This window comes from Chenopodium quinoa, unplaced genomic scaffold (assembly GCF_001683475.1).
Source record: "Chenopodium quinoa cultivar QQ74 unplaced genomic scaffold, ASM168347v1, whole genome shotgun sequence".
Classification (NCBI taxonomy): Eukaryota; Viridiplantae; Streptophyta; class Magnoliopsida; order Caryophyllales; family Amaranthaceae; genus Chenopodium; species Chenopodium quinoa.
In genome coordinates, this window is record NW_018742733.1 from 4,119,675 (window position 1) to 4,137,325 (window position 17,651).

Below are 17,651 nucleotides of genomic sequence, written 5' to 3' on the forward strand. Positions count from 1 at the left end.
AAAAATTACTCCAACATTATTTTTTCTGATTATGTAACAAAAATAAACCTTTATTAACATTACAAGATTTACAACATTTTAAAAGTTCAAAGAGTTCAATCCCTGGTAGGTTGGTATAAATTACTCCGTATAACTTCTTCGTCTTCTCTAACACCCAAAATCTTGTTAATTCCCGCTAACAAGTCAAGCTTCAATCTTTAGTTCTTTACTTATGCTGACGAACTTAAATTCGAAAAATCCTGCATAATTAATTTCCATCTTTCTCTTTCCTCAATTGCTAAAACACCCACCCAAAAATTAGAGATTTTTGAGGTTTTTGGGGCAAATTTGAAGTGGGGTTTTGTGATACAAGTAAATTAATCCTAAATTGATTATACCCATTAATTTTTTTCCCTTTAATTTCTGTACAATCACCCAAAAATTCTTTCTTTCGATTGATTCAAATAAGGGATGAGCGTAATTCAAAAGGAGACGATTGAAGTGATAGCTCAAAGCATTGGCATCAATAATTTATCCCCGGATGTTGCTCTTGCTCTTGCCCCTGATGTTGAATATCGCGTTCGAGAAATTATGCAGGTAATTGTTAATTAAACCCTTTAATTATTTTTGTTTGTGTTTTATTTTATTATTAAATTGTATGCAAAGTAAACCCTATTGGGAATTTTGGAGTACTGTTGATTTTGAAGAAAAATTAGGAAGTTCTTTGGATAGTTTGTGAGCAATGTTTATTTTTTAGGCAAGATTCGATCCGAGGTCTTGGATTTTACACCAAGATTTTAAAAAACTAAGCTAGTTGGCCTCCAATGTCACCAATGTTTAGCTTGTCAGGGTGTATTGTGGGTTATACTGTGTGAATGAGTTGAATTTGAGGAGCTTTTATTTGGGGTTTTGTTGTTGGTTCAGTCAGTGGTTCAAATTGAGGTCTCATTTGAGATTAGGATGTTGAATCGGATAGATGGGCTGAGATATGATTGTATACTACAATGTAATTGAGATTGATTCGAGTCTTGTTTGGTATTTTCGGTTGGATTGGAGTGATGGGTGGTGGAGTATGTCAAAGAGATGATCAAGAAGCATAAAGTATTGGCTTGTCTGTTCATTTGATCAGTTCGGTGTTGTTGATGCTCTATTTGGCTTGTGTTTAGCTATTGAGCCACGAAGTTTATGTATTTATTTAATTGCAGCATAATAAGAAAGTCTGAATTTTTATCAACTATATGTGTAATAATAATAGGAAATTCTATATATACTCGCTCCATTCTTTGAATTATATTTGGATAATTTTTATATAATACCAAAATTTTGGGTGATTATCGCTAATTTAGTCAATTTAAGTAACTTGATGCCCTGTGAATTATGATCTTGCTGAAAATGACTCATTGAATAGCTTCATGTCTTCTTAATTGAAACTTATGATTTTTTTTTTTTTTTTTTCTCATATCACAATGCGTTGGAATGTATGCTTAGAAGAAACTGAATTGAGATTTCTAATTTTATAGGAGGCAATCAAATGCATGCGACACTCTAAGCGCACAATTTTAACAGCAGATGATGTTGATGCTGCTCTCAACTTGAGAAATGTAGAGGTAAGAGTAAGACTACACTTTTTAGTTCTATTGAGCTAAAAGGTACTTTGATGACATAATGAAGCTTGTTTCTTTCAAACATATGTGTGGTTTGGCTATTGGATAATTATTTTTTACTTCATTCCAACAGAGCCAAAGATAACTCTTTTGTGCTTATTATTATGAAGTACCAAACAGTTATAGCATTTTGAATCAAGGAGCTTTTGGAAACAACCCATATAGCCTTTTTTTGATTAGGTATGGCTGTGCATACATGGTCTCCTCTATGCTACCCGTAACCCGAAGTGGGAGCCTGTTTACAATCATAGGTGTTGATGTTATCGGTTATTCTGATTTTTGTGTGCTTAAGCTGATTCATCGACTTATATTGATTCTTGTTGTCTGTGCATCAGCCGATCTATGGTTTTGCCTCCAATGATCCTTTGCGTTTCAAGAGAGCTGCTGGACAGAAGGATTTGTTTTATGTTAATGACATCGATCTAGATTTGAAAAATGTAAGATTTTACTAATTCTAATTTTAATCAATTTCAGTTCTCATCCTATTTATACCCATTATATTCCTAATCGACATAGGTAACTGAGGTACCCGTGCCTAGAGCACCCCTTGATACCTCCCTTTCAGTGCACTGGCTGGCTATTGAAGGCGTACAGCCTGCCATTCCTGAGAATCCTCCAGTTGAAGGTATCAAACCTTGACATCGCATGGTGTTTAGTGATTTGATTTTGCAACATATGCCTATAAATTAATTTATGAGTCATTGATGCAAAATTCTAATGCTGATCTATGTTTACAGCTCTTGCAGCTTCATCTGATGGAAATAAATTAGAGTTTAAAGAAGAAGGAATCCCTATCGACATTAAATTACCGGTCAAACATGTCTTATCTAGAGAGCTTCAGGTTTATAAATTCACCGGTTTTTACCCTAAACTTTCACTGATTTATGAATTTCCTAACACTGACCCAAGCCTTTCTTTCATTCTGAATGTAGCTTTATTTTGACAAAGTTATTGAGCTTACTACATGCAAGTCTGATACAGTTCTCTTCAAAGAAGCTTTGCGGAACTTGGCAACTGATTCTGGACTTCATCCTTTGGTACCTTACTTTGCATGCTTCATTGGTGATGAGGTAATTTGTGATGCTCTTTTGTCTACAATCCTTGATTTAATTTGCATCATTCATTTTCTATTTTTTTTAGGTAATTGACAATCTGAATTGACTCAATTGAGTCAAATGACTACAGGTTTCTCGGAATCTGAATAAATTAAGTCTCTTAACTGGATTGATGCGTCTTGTTTGGAGCCTTCTTCAGAACCCACATATACATGTAGAGCCATATGTAAGTCCAACTCTACTTTATACTGCTATGGTTGAGCATCAGCTTACTTGTTCCTTTCATTTGTTATCATGTTCCAGTTGCTGAATCTATTGGCTTTGATTAGCTTTTTAAGTTTCTTATGTCTCAAACTAAGGTGCTATAACTAGCATTTGCAGTCTTTAATATATATATTATGATTGATAATCATAACTTCTTCAGCACAAGGTCCCCCCCCCCCCCCACCCCACCCCCCACAATCCCCCAAGAGAACCACAGAGATGAAATAGACAAGATTCAATTCTAGGCCTTAGGCACTGGTAGTGCCACAGCTAGTTGCCAATTACTTATTTATTGGTACATTTTCTTGTCCTCAAATGAAATTGTCATGGCATTTTTTTGACTTGAATATTATCCTATCTTATATCTGTTTTCCGGTGTAAATCCCATCTGTGTACTTTGTATACCAATTATAAAGATTCGGTTTGCTAAACATACTTGTTGCCTAAGACTTGCTGACTTTATAATCATCTGAATGTTTTCTTCTCATTACACCTGAACTTGTAATCATGGCCTTTTTGTAGGTGCACCAGCTTATGCCTTCTGTCATTACCTGTTTGGTGGCGAAGAGGCTAGGGAACAGATATTCTGACAATCATTGGGAGCTGAGAAACCTTAGTGCAAACCTGGTTGCCCGAGTATGTCAAAGGTATGGTCTGCATTACAGGAGAATGATCCTAAAGAAAAATAATGTAGAAACTATGCTATTTTTGTTGTGGTTATGCAGTTATGGTGTATAACTATATATTTACTTAGGTGAACAAACAATGCAATCTGCAGTAGGTTGTCATATCACATACTATTATCTTGCTCTGCTCTTGGCTGCCCTTTTGTTAACCAGATCTTTGTCTCTCTTCATGGCTGTTTGTCTAATTGGTTAAAAAACCTTCGACAGATTTGGGCATATTTATCACAACCTCCAGCCTCGAGTCACCAGGACACTGCTCCATGCTTTTTTGGACCCAAAAAAAGCACTGCCTCAACATTATGGTGCTATTCAAGGGCTTGCTGCCCTTGGACCTAGTGTGGTATGTTTCATAAGCAAATAGTTAAAGGGAATTAAAAGTAAACATTAATACTTTTATCTATCTATGCTGCTATACATTTTTTATTTTGTATACCAATTATCAATTATAGTGGTAATTCTGTAAAACAGAGGCAAAAGAGAGGATATATTTTTTTTCCACTAAGAGCTTGATCAATGTCTTATGACTTTAGGTTCGTCTGCTGATACTTCCAAATCTAGAGCCATATATACAGCTTCTGGGGCCAGAGATGCAACTAGAAGGGCAAAAGAATGAGATTAGAAGGCAAGAAGCTTGGCGGGTCTATGGGGCCTTACTGGTGAGCTTTCAGTACCAAATATCTAGTATCGCTATGTTCTTCAATTTGTTTTGAACTGACACAATATTACATGTTCCAGTTTGCGTCTGGCAAATGCATGCATGATCAGCTGAAGAAATTTCCAAGCTTACCACTTCCATTGGCAAGACCTATCTTGAAGTCCAATAAGAAGATTGTGACCATGCTACCTAGTAAGTATTTAATCTCTTTTGCGTTCTTTCCTAGTTTTTTTAGAACAGGGTGAGGGGTTGGTTTGGTGGTTAGGCGTATGCTTTATATAGTGAAGTGACTAGCAGCAAGCCAGCTCTTATCTTGTGTACACAGTATAGATGCTCGCTTGGTTAAGTTTGTAGTTCTAGGGGGGCACATTTTTGGGTTCTCCTTGGTTCTGTGAGAGATAGGCAACCTCACCCCACATATTCATTATAAAGGAAAAAAAGTAATCATCCTATGTGACACAATATGCTAACATGTAAGCTGCCATCGGCAAGGTCTGGGATACTAAGGAGTGGGGAGGTTCTGCAGTCTAATTTCTATTTTATGCAATGAACGCATCTAGAGTATTGCACTTTGATGAAATCTGAATATGAGGTTGATACTAAAATGACTTTTTTTTTTTCGAACCATTGCAACAAACTGACAATAATGAATTTTAATCCTGCTATCAAAGCAAGCAATATAAGTATGTAACTTTCAAAGCCAAATATGGGTTCCCTTGGACCTTTGACTTTTACTATGTCATCTTTTATTCTCAACGGGGAGAATTACTTGTAAAAAGAAAATTATTACAGATCGTAGTCCTTAAAAGTTTTTAAATTGTTCCCGTATACCCTGTTGGGCTAAGTTTTATTATTCAGTCGAACAAGACAGTACAAACACCAGGTGGGCGGTCCCATGAGAGACATGAATATGGGGTTTTACTTGACCATGGCTTCTCCACCCCCCTCAATAGAATGTATGAAGTCTTAAAATCCTTAGGAGAAGATTGCACCTCATCCTTTGGATTTGTGTCAATTCCTGGGTTCTGCCTTCATCTTTTTGTTACTTTTCCAGGCAAGCGAAAAGCTAGCGCGGACAACCTGCTACAACAGCCACCACTGAAGAAATTATCAACCAATGGTGCAATGGGAGTGATGCCAGTGAACTCCATGCAAGCCAACATACAAGGGATTGCTGGAGTATTTTCTGCAGCCGTTGGGGGATCTGATGCTGGCCTTTCAGCAATTAGCCAGCAATTGCAAAATGAAAATGTCTCAGGAAGCAGTGGTAGAAGAGATAAAACAGACATTCACGCTAAAAAGGCATCAGCCCTTGCTCTGGCCTGGAAGGAAGAGACAGACGGTGGTCGTTTGTTATCCTCCCTCTTTGAACATTTTGGCATTAGCATGTTTTCTTTCACTCCATCCCCTGAACTATCCTTATTTTTGTAGTTGCTCAACACGATACTTCGAAGATTGTATTCTAATAGTGTAAATTAATTGATATTAGTCATTCAATGCATATTATTTCAAATGTCCACAATCACAAAAACAATCCTAGATTGTATTCTAATAGTGTAAATTAATTGATATTAGTCATTCAATGCATATTATTTCAAATGTCCAAATTCACAAAAACAATCCTAGATTGTATTCTAATAGTGTAAATTAATTGATATTAGCATAATCTTGTTTCTAATAAACACTAAGGTAACTGAAAGTGGCATTCAATATGATATGAGACTCCGTATTTTTTGATTGTTTGCTGCTGGGATTTGGCAACTTATCAGGATCATATGTGCTAGCTTTAGTTGCTTGCAGCATAGATATGTCTACTTCCGGGAATGGCGACAAGGCTCTCTACGCATACATGAGCTTGTGACAACAACTTAGGAGTGCCTCCATGAAGTTGAACCTCGGAATAGGATTCATCTCTAATGTTGTACCAATATAACCTTGAGTAAGTTTTGGAGAAAAACATCAATTTTAGATTACAAATAGCAATAGGAGTAATCAAACCAGTTACCCAATGATAACGAAAGCTCGAAATGCAACATAATTTCACCCAAGAATGTTTCACTCCGTATTCTTTCATGATCCATATATCGTAAAACTGACCCCCCCCCCCCCCATTCAACCAACAAAAACAAACACCCGTCAAGAATCTCCAAATCTAGACAGGCAGCCCTAGTACCGTACTTCCTAGGCAATGGCACTCGAGTCCATTGCTCCGTCCATAGATCAAAGCAGTCAATCCGATAACAAGGATCCAAAGAAAGGTCTTGGGAGATCCAATGCAGTAAATGGTTGTTTACGACGACACACCTAGTTCCCATCCTCTCCCTCGATATAGAGGGACTATATACATTACTTTCGACATGTTTCCATGCATTGCCCTTCACACTATAAACCATAACATTGTTTTTTGGTACACCATCGACGATAGATGATCTCATAACACTAATGATCTTATAATCTCGACAAACTTCATCAAACCCAAACCCTAAACACAAATTATCATCTCTATTTTTCTTGATACGACGAGAGGGTATTTCTTTGAGAAATCTAGTAAACGGGTTGAGCAATATGACGTGTTTAAAGTCTCCCAATATAAGACATACCAAACCATTGCATGATCCAACCACGAAAATATTGCCCTTCCTCCAGTTAATAACCCGGGAAAGCGAAAACTTCACTTGGGGGAGTTCAGGGGCATTAAGGTTTAAGGAGCTAAGGAAACAATCAGTCCCGGACATAAAGAGGTAGCGTTTGCCTTCATCGAAAGCTAGAGAATGTCGAAGATGAAGATCGACAAATTCTGGGGAGGAAATTAGAGCTAAAAAAGATTTGGAAACGCATTTGAAAAGAAAAAGAGACTTAACGGGTAATCTAGGGAGTATATTTGTTTCTATAATATCCATAGGAAGTGTACAAGTTTTTCTCATCTTCATGATACAACAAAGTCTGAATTTTGAGCAGCCGAATAAAACTATATATAAAATTATGCGCATATAGTAGTAAGAGTAACAATTAACAAAAACCCTAATAACAATTAACAAAGAATTTTAAATAATATCTAAACTATTTATAGGAATCTAACGAAGATGTGCTATTTTATGGACTTGATCTAGTAAAATTACTAGAATCCAAATTCAAGCTAAATTCACACAAATAAAAACCTAATAACAATAAAGAAAAATAATACTGTAATAATTTCTAAAAATAAACAATAATGAACCACCTTCCTTAATTAAAAGGTTTCATATCAAAACTACCAATATATCTCTGGCAACCCTTTCTAGGGTGGGAAAAAAAGGATGGAACAAATCTCAGGTCGAGACGACAGCGTGTTTCTCCTGATCTCCTCCGGCCGTTCTTTCTCTATCCCTCTCCACTCTTTAAGCTCTACTAGAGTTTACCATAAAAAATAATTGATAAACATTGTAACAAATTAAAAATAATTGAATCAGGTCAAATTAAAGAAGATTTACATTAGCATGTTTCATACTGAAGCATTTGTGTCGGAAATATCAAAGAATCAAGCAAATCCTAGTTAAAAAAAAGAAAAAAAAAAAGAAAAGGGTGAGAGAGATACGAGGTAGGAATAAGCAAGATGTAACATTGATTTTTTTTTTTCCAAGATCATAATAAACCCATGACCAAGAGATCAAACAATGGCATGGCAGGAAAGAGTTATGTTTCAGACTCTAGAAGAACAGCTTTCTTGGAGGTTGTCGTGGTGGTACGGAGTTTGGAGAGAGCGGGGATGAGTTTGGAAGACCAGTAGATCCTTTGCTTTCCTGGGTTACTTTATCGAAAAGCCTTGAAGCTTTGGGATCTGTTAGTAGTGTCTTTTGAAATGATTGGGAGAAGCCTGTGGCAATGATGGTCACATGAATCTCTCCATTGTAGCGATCATCCACAACAGCCCCAAATATTATGTTCGCTGATGGATCTGCTAAACTTGTAACTACCTGAAAAATGTCGAATTTAAAATATTAGTACAGTAAGCCAGTCAAGCTTGCTGAAAAATTTACTAACTGAACTCGGAATTCAACTAGTTCAACTGTACCTGTGATACTCTATTAACTTCCTGTAATGTTATATCCTTTCCACCGGTTATATTGTATACAACACCAGTTGCAGATTGTATGGATGACCCAATAAGAGGTGCCAAAGTTGCTTGTTCAGCTGCTTCTTCAGCACGGTTTTTACTAGAGGAAACACCCACCCCAAGCATTGCCGTTCCAGAATCCTTCATGACTGCCTTGACGTCAGCAAAGTCCACGTTTACAAGTCCTGGAATCTAAGGAGCAAAAAAGAAGAATTTCAAATTCTACAAGATAAGAAAGAGCTTATACTCAGGAAATTGCCTAAAACTAAACTCTCCTTTCTGCTAGTTTGTACATGCCCCTCAAATATCTAGGCTCTACACACACCACCAATATGTTATTTGTGGCAATTAAAAGCTTACCATCTGCCACATTAATTGAAATAAAATGTCCTTGAAAAAACATAATGGTCTCATATAGTCATATATGTTATAACAGCCTAGAAAGAAACTAATTGAATAAACATTTTCAATATTTCACAATTCACATTTACTTTTACGCAAGTCCAGCCTCTCAACAGAGAGGCTTCAGTCAATGCAACAGAGTCACAAGATTATATATCAATTGACATACCGTAATTATGTCTGAAATTCCTTGAACACCCTGGCGAAGAACATCGTCAGCCAGCTGAAAAGCATCCTGAAGAGGAGTTTGTTCATCGGCAATGTCCAAGAGACGGTCATTTGGTATCACAATGAGGGTATCAACATTATTTTGCAGCTTTTCAATAGCATCCAGTGCCTGATGAGATTAGAAACGAAAAGATAAGTAATGCCAAAAACCTGAATTTCACATTTTAAAAAACTACTCAATATGAGCTTCATTATAAAGATCATTAAAGTATCTTTTAAATAGGCACTCATAAGGAAAAAAGAAATTATAATCATAATTGGAAAACAAGAAATACAAGATGAACAAGAAATACAAGGTGAACAAGTTTCATTTATCAAATGGAACCAACAAACAGCATATTTTATCAAGGCACAAACTTTTTCAAACATTATTTAATGAAAGCTACAGGGGCACCTGCCTGCAATGACCTTTTGCGACCCTCAAAGCTGAAAGGATACGTCACCACACCCACAGTGAGGTAACCTGCATCCTTGGCTATTTGAGCGATGACCGGAGCAGCACCTGATCCAGTGCCCCCACCCATTCCTGCTGTTACAAACACGAGGTCTGATCCTGCAAGTGCAGTTGCAATAGCTTCTTTTGATTCTTGAGCAGCCTGCTCCCCAAGTGATGGATTCCCACCAGTACCTACATCACTACTACTTATTACTCCACACAATCAATACAGAAGACATAATAAATTGAGAATAATAATTAAGGTGGGCAAAAACTGGTCGTGATATGAATATTAAAAAAGATGCTCAATTAGGGACAGGGCAAACTAATACGTGATTAAATTATGAACATCAAAATTAATAAACAAGAAATAAGGTCCATTATTCTGAACAATGTAAAAAATGCCAGACCTAATCCACGTGTCAAAAGCTCTCCAATTTGAATTGGGTGCTCAGCAGCTGATTGCAATAACGCCTGAGCATCTGTGTTTATGGCATAGAAATCAACACCCTGACAGCAAAGGCATACATATATCAAATTGGATGCAGGGAGTCTCATGACTCTCATCATTTGACAATTTCTGATACAGCAATATATCTGTAATAAATCTAGAGTAGTTTTCCCACGGCCTAGCACAAAAGTTCTGCAAATGGCCACATGTGGTAATTTAGGCGTGGGTAGAATAACCAATTGTGGCCAAATGTTGATTAACAAAATTTTTTACAAAAAGCCAACTAGGACTTATAGTCTTATATTACTAACATCCAATTAGGCAAGTATTGAGCGCTAAGAACAAATATGAAAAATAAGCTTCCTTCCAGAAATCCAAAAAGCCAAACATCTAACAGGATCAAATGAGTAGGTGAAGTGAAAATTTAGGGAGGTTCTACACAAACCACTAAATCATCATATCATCAAGCAACCACAAAGAACAAAGTGAGGAAGTACAAATAGTATGACAATATTTACAACACCAAGGGTGGCCATGGTTGAAAAGCGAAGATAAAAAAGCTGAGAAGTTACAACAGCTAAGAACCCATAAGAGGCAAGAAGTTACAGCAAACATAAAGTTTTACAAAGAAACTCTCCAAGACCAATTACCGTGGTTTGTGTGTGTGTGTTTTTTTACATTTTGGGACCTCATTACGATTTCAACTTGAGTGAATTCCAAATTATGCTACTTATCGATTTCTATCACAAATTATTCGAATATCATACAACATAATTCATCAGCAAACCAAAACTCCAAAAAAACAGGTGTATCGCAGAGATACAAAATTAACCTTCATCAACATAAATCCAAATCAAATTATACTACAAGGGCTGAAATTCGCCTACAAACACATTGGCAGACCTTAGAAAACAGCAGTTTGACAAAATTAGACACTAAAGAGCAAAAATGCAACAATATTATCCAGCCCAAAACCATTCAACAAGCAAAGGGCATCACATTACTAACGAAAAATGCAACAAATCGAAGCTCCAATACAGTAACTTTTATTAATTATATTGTGAGATACCCAAATGCTCAATTCAACAGTGGAATTCAAGGGTTCAATCACAATTCACAGCAATGTAAATTCAACTAAGTCTAACTAAGGCGAGCATAACAATTCAACATAGAAATTAACCAAAATTTTCATTTACAAATACCCAAAAATCAAATTTGACAATGGAATTATAGAAATGTGCCCCAATTTCATTCAAAAATACCCAAAATACAATAAAAATTGGATTTTAATAAATAAAAACTGAAACTTGGAAGAAAATATACCTGCAAACCACTACCAATCATGCGATTAACAGCATTATTGCCACCCCCACCAACACCCACAGCCTTAATCTTAGCAGTTTCCATGGGAGTAAATGAACAAGAAGTAGAAAATCCTGCATAATTTCGCCCATTATTTTTTCTTGTTTTTGAATTTTTGGGAAAGAAGAAATTTTTGGAGTTAAAATTGAAACTTTTTTTGGTATGAGAAAATTGGGTTGAAATTAGATGAGAGTACATTAATTCATTGGCATTTGTAAATCCAAGAGTTGCCATTTTTTTTTTCCTTTAATTTGATGCAAAATTTGAGAGTGAAGAAAGAGGAGTGAGAAAAAAACAAAAATAAAGGGCTTTTATAGGAATTATTATCCTGGAATGGAAGGAAGTGAGTGATGGGGGAAATTGGGGAAGAGTGTGAGAGGAGACAAATGTTTTAGGGTTTTAGAGTTTTTTTTTTTTTTTTTTTTTTTTTTTTTTTTCCACTTTTTTCTATTTAATCTTTGTTATTTTCTCCCTTTTTATCTCATTGGCATTTGAGTTGGAAATGATATCAAATTCAATTGTTTTTTTTAAAAAAAAAAATTCAATTGTTTTATTTTGGAGCCCAAATACATTTTCGAAGTTTTGACTTTGATAATTATCATTATTTACTATTTAGGGACTCATCTTTCATTTTTCATCTTTGATATTAAAAAGAATTTTGGTGAAGTAATTTTTTTTTTTTTAGCTGGAGTGTAGTTAGTTTTATTTAGTATATTTCGATCTATTTACACAATTACACATATTTGATCTCGGTCTGACTTATACCATTTTTCTATTAATTTTAAAATTTGCATATATGAAATTAAAAGGTGTCTTCCTAATTTAATGATATAAAATTCTATAGGTATAATTGGGTTATTTCATAAGTTTTGCTTCTTTTTTATCATTGGCCAAAAAAAAGGTGATAATGCATACTTCTAAATCAGAAATAGAGCAAATTTTCAAGAAGTAGAAATGGCGGTTAATGTATGTTATGTCATTAACAACTATAGAGTTTTAATAAACTCTAGTCACTTACCAGTTATATGCAAGATGACATTCTGAGAAGCAATGTGTTAAGAATTGGGACTAATTTCAGTAAGAATATTTCCTCTTATAATTGTAAAACAATGCTTTGCTCTTTCAATTTTTGGAGTGTCAATTGACTAAGTATGACTGTATGAGTGTATATTAGCGTAATCTTTTGACTAAAGTAAAGTAATTAATATGTAGTACTCGTTATAGGATGTTTTTTTTTGACGGATATTCGTGATAGGATGTTGATAGAGTAGTTGGCTAGCTCTTCAACTTATCTTCACATTGCTAGGATGATATAGGCTTAAAACTCTGTTTATGGGAGTGAAAAATTGGAAATTCCATGGTTTATCATGTATTGTGCTATTTGAATTCTGACTTGATAGCACAAGAAATTAGTAATACTAGTATAAGAAGCAATTGAAATACATAAATATCGGCTAAATTAACATTCTCACCCAAATTAACTGATTTTTTTTTTAAAAAAAAAATATTTTTTTTAAATTTTTTTTTTTTTACAATCAAATGAATAATGAATCAAGAACATTTGAGCCAAACAATATCTAACGAGGCACATCAACAACTATTTTTCGTGCCTATAGTTGTGTTCCACCAACTGATTTTATTTCATCCACAAAGAAGATTCATCAATTCAAACAAATAGATTGCTTAAAAATACAAGGGGATATTCAAAGCCAAAAAAGAAGGAATATTTTTATTCTCTGCAATAATAGAATTACATACAAATCCACATGAGAAATCACTGCCATGGCATCGCTCTCAGTTCCTCTGAAAATCTGCAAAATGGTAACATTTGGTATCTAGAGAAGCACTCTTTCTAATTTTCACCACACACCCGATTTACTCTGCTTCATTCAGTATAGGGTTAATGAGGGGCTTCATCTGCGCAAGATATACAATAGCCCACCTACACAAATAGAAATTGATATGAACAACAAATATTTAGCATGGTTGAAATTAACAGAGTAGAAAAATAGTGAGAAAGGCAGAGATAAAAATGAAACCACAAGCACAGTCAACAGTCATTCCAAGCTTTCAATACACAATAGAGCTAATACATTGTCGTGCACGGTATGCAGATTACGATAGAGATCAACAGAAATGATTATGAAGCGAGATCAACCATTATTCCTGCCTAATTCCCATGACACTAATTTGTTCAAGCTGCATTCTAGCCACTAAAGACAGTAATCATAATCGATCATTCTCTCTAGTAGAAGAATTGGTTTATTCAATAGAGCACACAATGCCTAATAATTAATAAATAATTGTTACAACTAGCAACACAATTTAATGAGAATCTGATCCAAGGACGGGTCTGCAAAGGAAAATACCCGGTAGCAGAGATACCTCTCAGACTATTGGATAAGATTACTCAGCAAACTAGACTAATCATCTTTCTCAATGTAAGTGGAGATAGTTGAATATGCTTTTCGCAGCATGCACTTCATCAGAAAAGTATTACCTCTTCCCACAGAAGTAAAGTTTTTTGCGAGAAGTCAGCAATTGACTATAAATATAATATTAGTCACCCATTATCAACAAAGCTATGCACCAAACCTGGAAATCTGGCATCACTCCATAGTGCGCTTACACCAGGAAGGAGGGAAACATATTTGTCATGAAATTTTGAATCACTATTCTACCTTTCAGTGTTTCTTTCCTTCTCTACTTCCCCAGAAACCAAAAAATAACCATACAAAACCCCACTACTGCAGATTATCTCATTGAGTTAAAGCCTTTCCAGGCATAGTCCAGGCTTTGTCTATCCCAACCATTCAATAAAGAAACAAAGCAGCTATAGTCGTTCTCCAACTGAAAATAAAGAGATTTGTAGTAGTGACATGGGAAGACAATTTATGGTCCTTCTATCTGTAAGTCTAGAGAACAACTACCCAACTCTCCTAAAATGAAAATTTCATCTCCAAATGACATGAGAAAGATGGAAGTCTACAAGTGATTTCCAGTCTCTAACGCATTTGTTTCAAATTTCCAACCTAATTATAGGATTGAATAAAAGTACTTTGCATAAGATAGAGCAAAAGTCAAATGTATTATTACATGCACGGCACAACATTTTATGCTTTTACATAGGTTACTTAGCTATTACACTATTTTTGTTTCACTTAATCAATAAAGATTTAAGGAAGGTAATAATAGACTTACATCATCCAGCAGCAAACTGTTGCTGTAATAACCAAAGTTAAGTGGAACCTGCAATTAAGAAAATACTTTAGTCACTAAATTAATAACATTAAGAAGTAAAATAATTGGGTACATTGAGACATATATATATATATATATATATATATATATATATATATAAAAGCCAAGGGATATCTTCAACAATTAGGTAGATACCACATAGGCACCCAATAGAATCGTAATCAATTTTACACACAGATCCTTGCCCTTGAAATGGAGAACAAATTAATACACTTTCTTTAATTTTGGGAAGGATGCATACTAGCATCTTTGGTCACAAAAAAAAAGTGAATATGAATTGCCTAGTGCACTGACCAATATCATAATATCCCTCAATTGGCATGGCGATGGGCTAGGAAAGTAGGAATTGACGGTCAAAAGTTCGTCTCTTTCCTTTTTTTTGCAAAAAAAAGGAAGAAAAAAAAAATCACATGATACATAAAGAGTGTTTGGCACCTGTTTACCTACAAGTTGTGACAAAACATGGCAATGACAGGAAAGTCAATTGCAATATGTAAGCTCTCCATCACAATTCCAACAAGGACTCTCAGCTTTCAAAAAATAAATCTCTAACCTATTGACTCACTAGCTCTATCATTTTATTTTGATCATGGTACCAAAACAAGTCCGGAATTTATGAAATGTTATTGGCACGACTGCTAGTAAAAATTGATGCAGATTTAGCTTTGTACTCGTAGACCAATTTGGCAAATTCACACATTAGAAGAACCAAATAAACTTACCGGCTTACTGCAATTTCTAGATTCTTGTATACCAGTTTTCCTCTTTATTTTCCTAAGAAACAAACATTTACAAGTTTGGATAGTTACAACTAAGGAAATATTTATGTATAAGGGGACTATAGACCCTGCCAATCATAGCAGATTGTAGCATAGCATTGCTCTTCGCCTTGATTATTGTAGTGCACTCCAACACAAGGTAGACTTTCCACTGGTAGAAAGTGGAGATTCCTTCCTCATATTTCCTTTTCATTTACAAAGACTTTTATGTTTTTCTCACCTTACAAGGCGGTACCTTGAACAGAATCCCCTCAACTCTGCCTATCCTATGAAGTGGGTACATTATCCTTGATTCCTTGTGCTTAAACTACGCATATAATGTGGCACGTTATCTGGCCTTGTGCTACAACCACAACTTCAATCAAGGCTTACACTATCTTATACGATTATACACCGGCTGAAGATCACTCCCTTTCATTTTCAGTCTATAACCTTAATACCAACCAAGGCTTGCAATATCTTATACGATTATACACCGGCTGAAGATCACTCCCTTTCGTTTACTCCATCAACTCAAACCCTCCAGCAAACACAATCCATTTCAACAACATATCAACCATTTATTTCTTTTCATATAAATCAAAGTTTTCAAACAATAATTTCAACACAAAAGTCTTCGATGTATCCAATCATTTGAACACTCAAATAAGCATAAATATCAGTTCTAATCAACCCCAAATTACTTAAAATTAAGCCCAAATCCCAATTTCAACAAGTCAATCAACAAAACATAAAAACATCAACAACATATAATCATCAAACAACAATGTAGAGCTAAAATTGAGCAAATTCAGATTCAAAGATCCAAAAATAGGAGAGAGAAAGAGGAATTACAGATTAGTAGAAGGACCACGATTGAAGCAAATTCTGGTACAAAGAGAAGCAATAACTCCAATCACCAAGAAAATTAGGGATGTAACAAGGAACCCCATTTCTTTTCTGCACTAAAAAGCCTCTCTTTCGCTCTGATTTCGATCAAATAGAGAGGATACAATCAAATTAAACCCCAGAAAAATACTCGAAAACCCCAAATCGATTTGAAGCTAGATTTTGATTTCTGCAAAATTAGCGAATTGGGAGTCAGAATTAATCGATGCTACAATTGATTGAAGATAGGATTAAGCAGGAAAGCGTTGAGGAATTGAGGAGGAGAGAGAAAGTGCTAACCTGGTGATCTACGATCAATGTCCTCTAGTTCGAAGCTTCGTCGTATTGATCACAAGATCATTACTCCGTATTTGATTTTTGGGCTAATTTTGGATCTTTCAATTTTATTTGGGCTGGCTTTTATGTAAATATGTGGGTTGAGCTTAAATTGGAATAGGCCAAAGTTTTTTTCTTGGAAACTAAAAGTCTTAAACAACTTAAAAAATTCAATAGCTTTTTGTTATTTTGAATGGGTTACATAATCTATCTTGATTTAATTTGTAGGAAGACTGCGTGTTCGATCCCCCGTAAAAATAAGGGTACTGGATTTCAATCATTTAGGACTGAGCTCCAAAATCGGATTAGGCCAAAGGGTGAATCTAAGAGAACACTAATAATAATAATAATAATAAATAATCTTGATTTGATTTAACTTAAATCTCGCATATATTTTTCGTACCATAATAATTGAAACGTTTGACTTATTTTACTATTTAAGTATTTTAAAATTATTATTGGCTATAAATATTTAAATTATGTATTAGAAATATTTTTTCGTGAAATTTGTTGTTTAAAAGGTGTAATAAGAAAATTTCATAATATTTGTTTTTAATAATTTTTCAAAATGTTTAAGTATTATATGTATTTAAAGTCAAAATTAGTGTGTAGCCCGGGCGATGCCCCGTTTTGCTAGTTTGTAATTATTTAATTTGCTAATCAAATTCGACTGTTTAGATAATAAGACTTGTTGGTTTCGAATTTAAGTCTTGCTATAAACATTTTTTAGTTGTCAAACTCAATCATTACATAATGGAAACAAATAGTATAATAAGACACAAATGAACTTATCTAAGTTAACTACGAAGTATAATTTTGTTGGATAGAAAAACACAATTAATAAATGGCTAAGATGGTAAGACTCTTAACTTAAGACTTGTTGGTCTTGAGTTTAAATCTTGTTTTAAGCATTTTTTAGATGCAAACCTAATACATGTGAAAATGACATGTCATGTTTATAATGACATGTGGCACGTATTGCTGATATGTCGAACTTAAAAAAGGTGACACGTGCAACGCTTTTTAATAATATATAAGTATAGATAGAAATAGATAATACATTAGAATTATGCTACCAAATTTGACATCTTTGAATCTGAATACCCCTAATTAACCATTATCAAAACTTCTTT

General features: G+C 34.7%; 3 protein-coding genes across 4 annotated transcripts; 1 reads left to right on the forward strand and 2 right to left on the reverse strand.

Annotated features, from left to right (window-relative positions):
* The first annotated feature begins 66 nt into the window (after positions 1-66).
* LOC110723945 (transcription initiation factor TFIID subunit 6-like) lies at positions 67-5,890 on the forward strand. 2 transcript variants are annotated; one of them, XM_021903359.1, is made up of 13 exons: positions 67-576; positions 1,500-1,586; positions 1,979-2,080; positions 2,160-2,268; positions 2,381-2,484; positions 2,576-2,713; positions 2,829-2,924; positions 3,485-3,609; positions 3,856-3,988; positions 4,179-4,304; positions 4,384-4,495; positions 5,358-5,757; positions 5,844-5,890. In XM_021903359.1, the coding sequence occupies exons 1-12, from the start codon at positions 451-453 to the stop codon at positions 5,732-5,734; spliced, it is 1,635 nt and encodes a 544-aa protein (XP_021759051.1). In that variant the 5' UTR covers positions 67-450; the 3' UTR covers positions 5,735-5,757; positions 5,844-5,890. The 2 variants fall into 2 exon arrangements, with proteins under 2 accessions (XP_021759051.1, XP_021759050.1); XM_021903358.1 differs by having other exon boundaries at positions 5,358-5,890.
* Positions 5,891-7,440: 1,550 nt separating this feature from the next.
* On the reverse strand, positions 7,441-12,170 carry LOC110723946 (cell division protein FtsZ homolog 1, chloroplastic-like). Its single transcript, XM_021903360.1, has 6 exons — positions 11,237-12,170; positions 9,873-9,972; positions 9,425-9,654; positions 8,968-9,135; positions 8,355-8,588; positions 7,441-8,256 (listed from the first exon to the last, which is right to left on the reverse strand). Exons 1-6 carry the CDS (start codon positions 11,507-11,509, stop codon positions 7,990-7,992), a joined length of 1,272 nt encoding a protein of 423 aa, XP_021759052.1. The 5' UTR covers positions 11,510-12,170; the 3' UTR covers positions 7,441-7,989.
* A 679-nt stretch (positions 12,171-12,849) lies between these two features.
* On the reverse strand, positions 12,850-16,585 carry LOC110723947 (V-type proton ATPase subunit e2). Its single transcript, XM_021903361.1, has 4 exons — positions 16,483-16,585; positions 16,150-16,372; positions 14,477-14,524; positions 12,850-13,217 (listed from the first exon to the last, which is right to left on the reverse strand). The coding sequence occupies exons 2-4, from the start codon at positions 16,245-16,247 to the stop codon at positions 13,151-13,153; spliced, it is 213 nt and encodes a 70-aa protein (XP_021759053.1). The 5' UTR covers positions 16,248-16,372; positions 16,483-16,585; the 3' UTR covers positions 12,850-13,150.
* Positions 16,586-17,651: the final 1,066 nt, after the last annotated feature.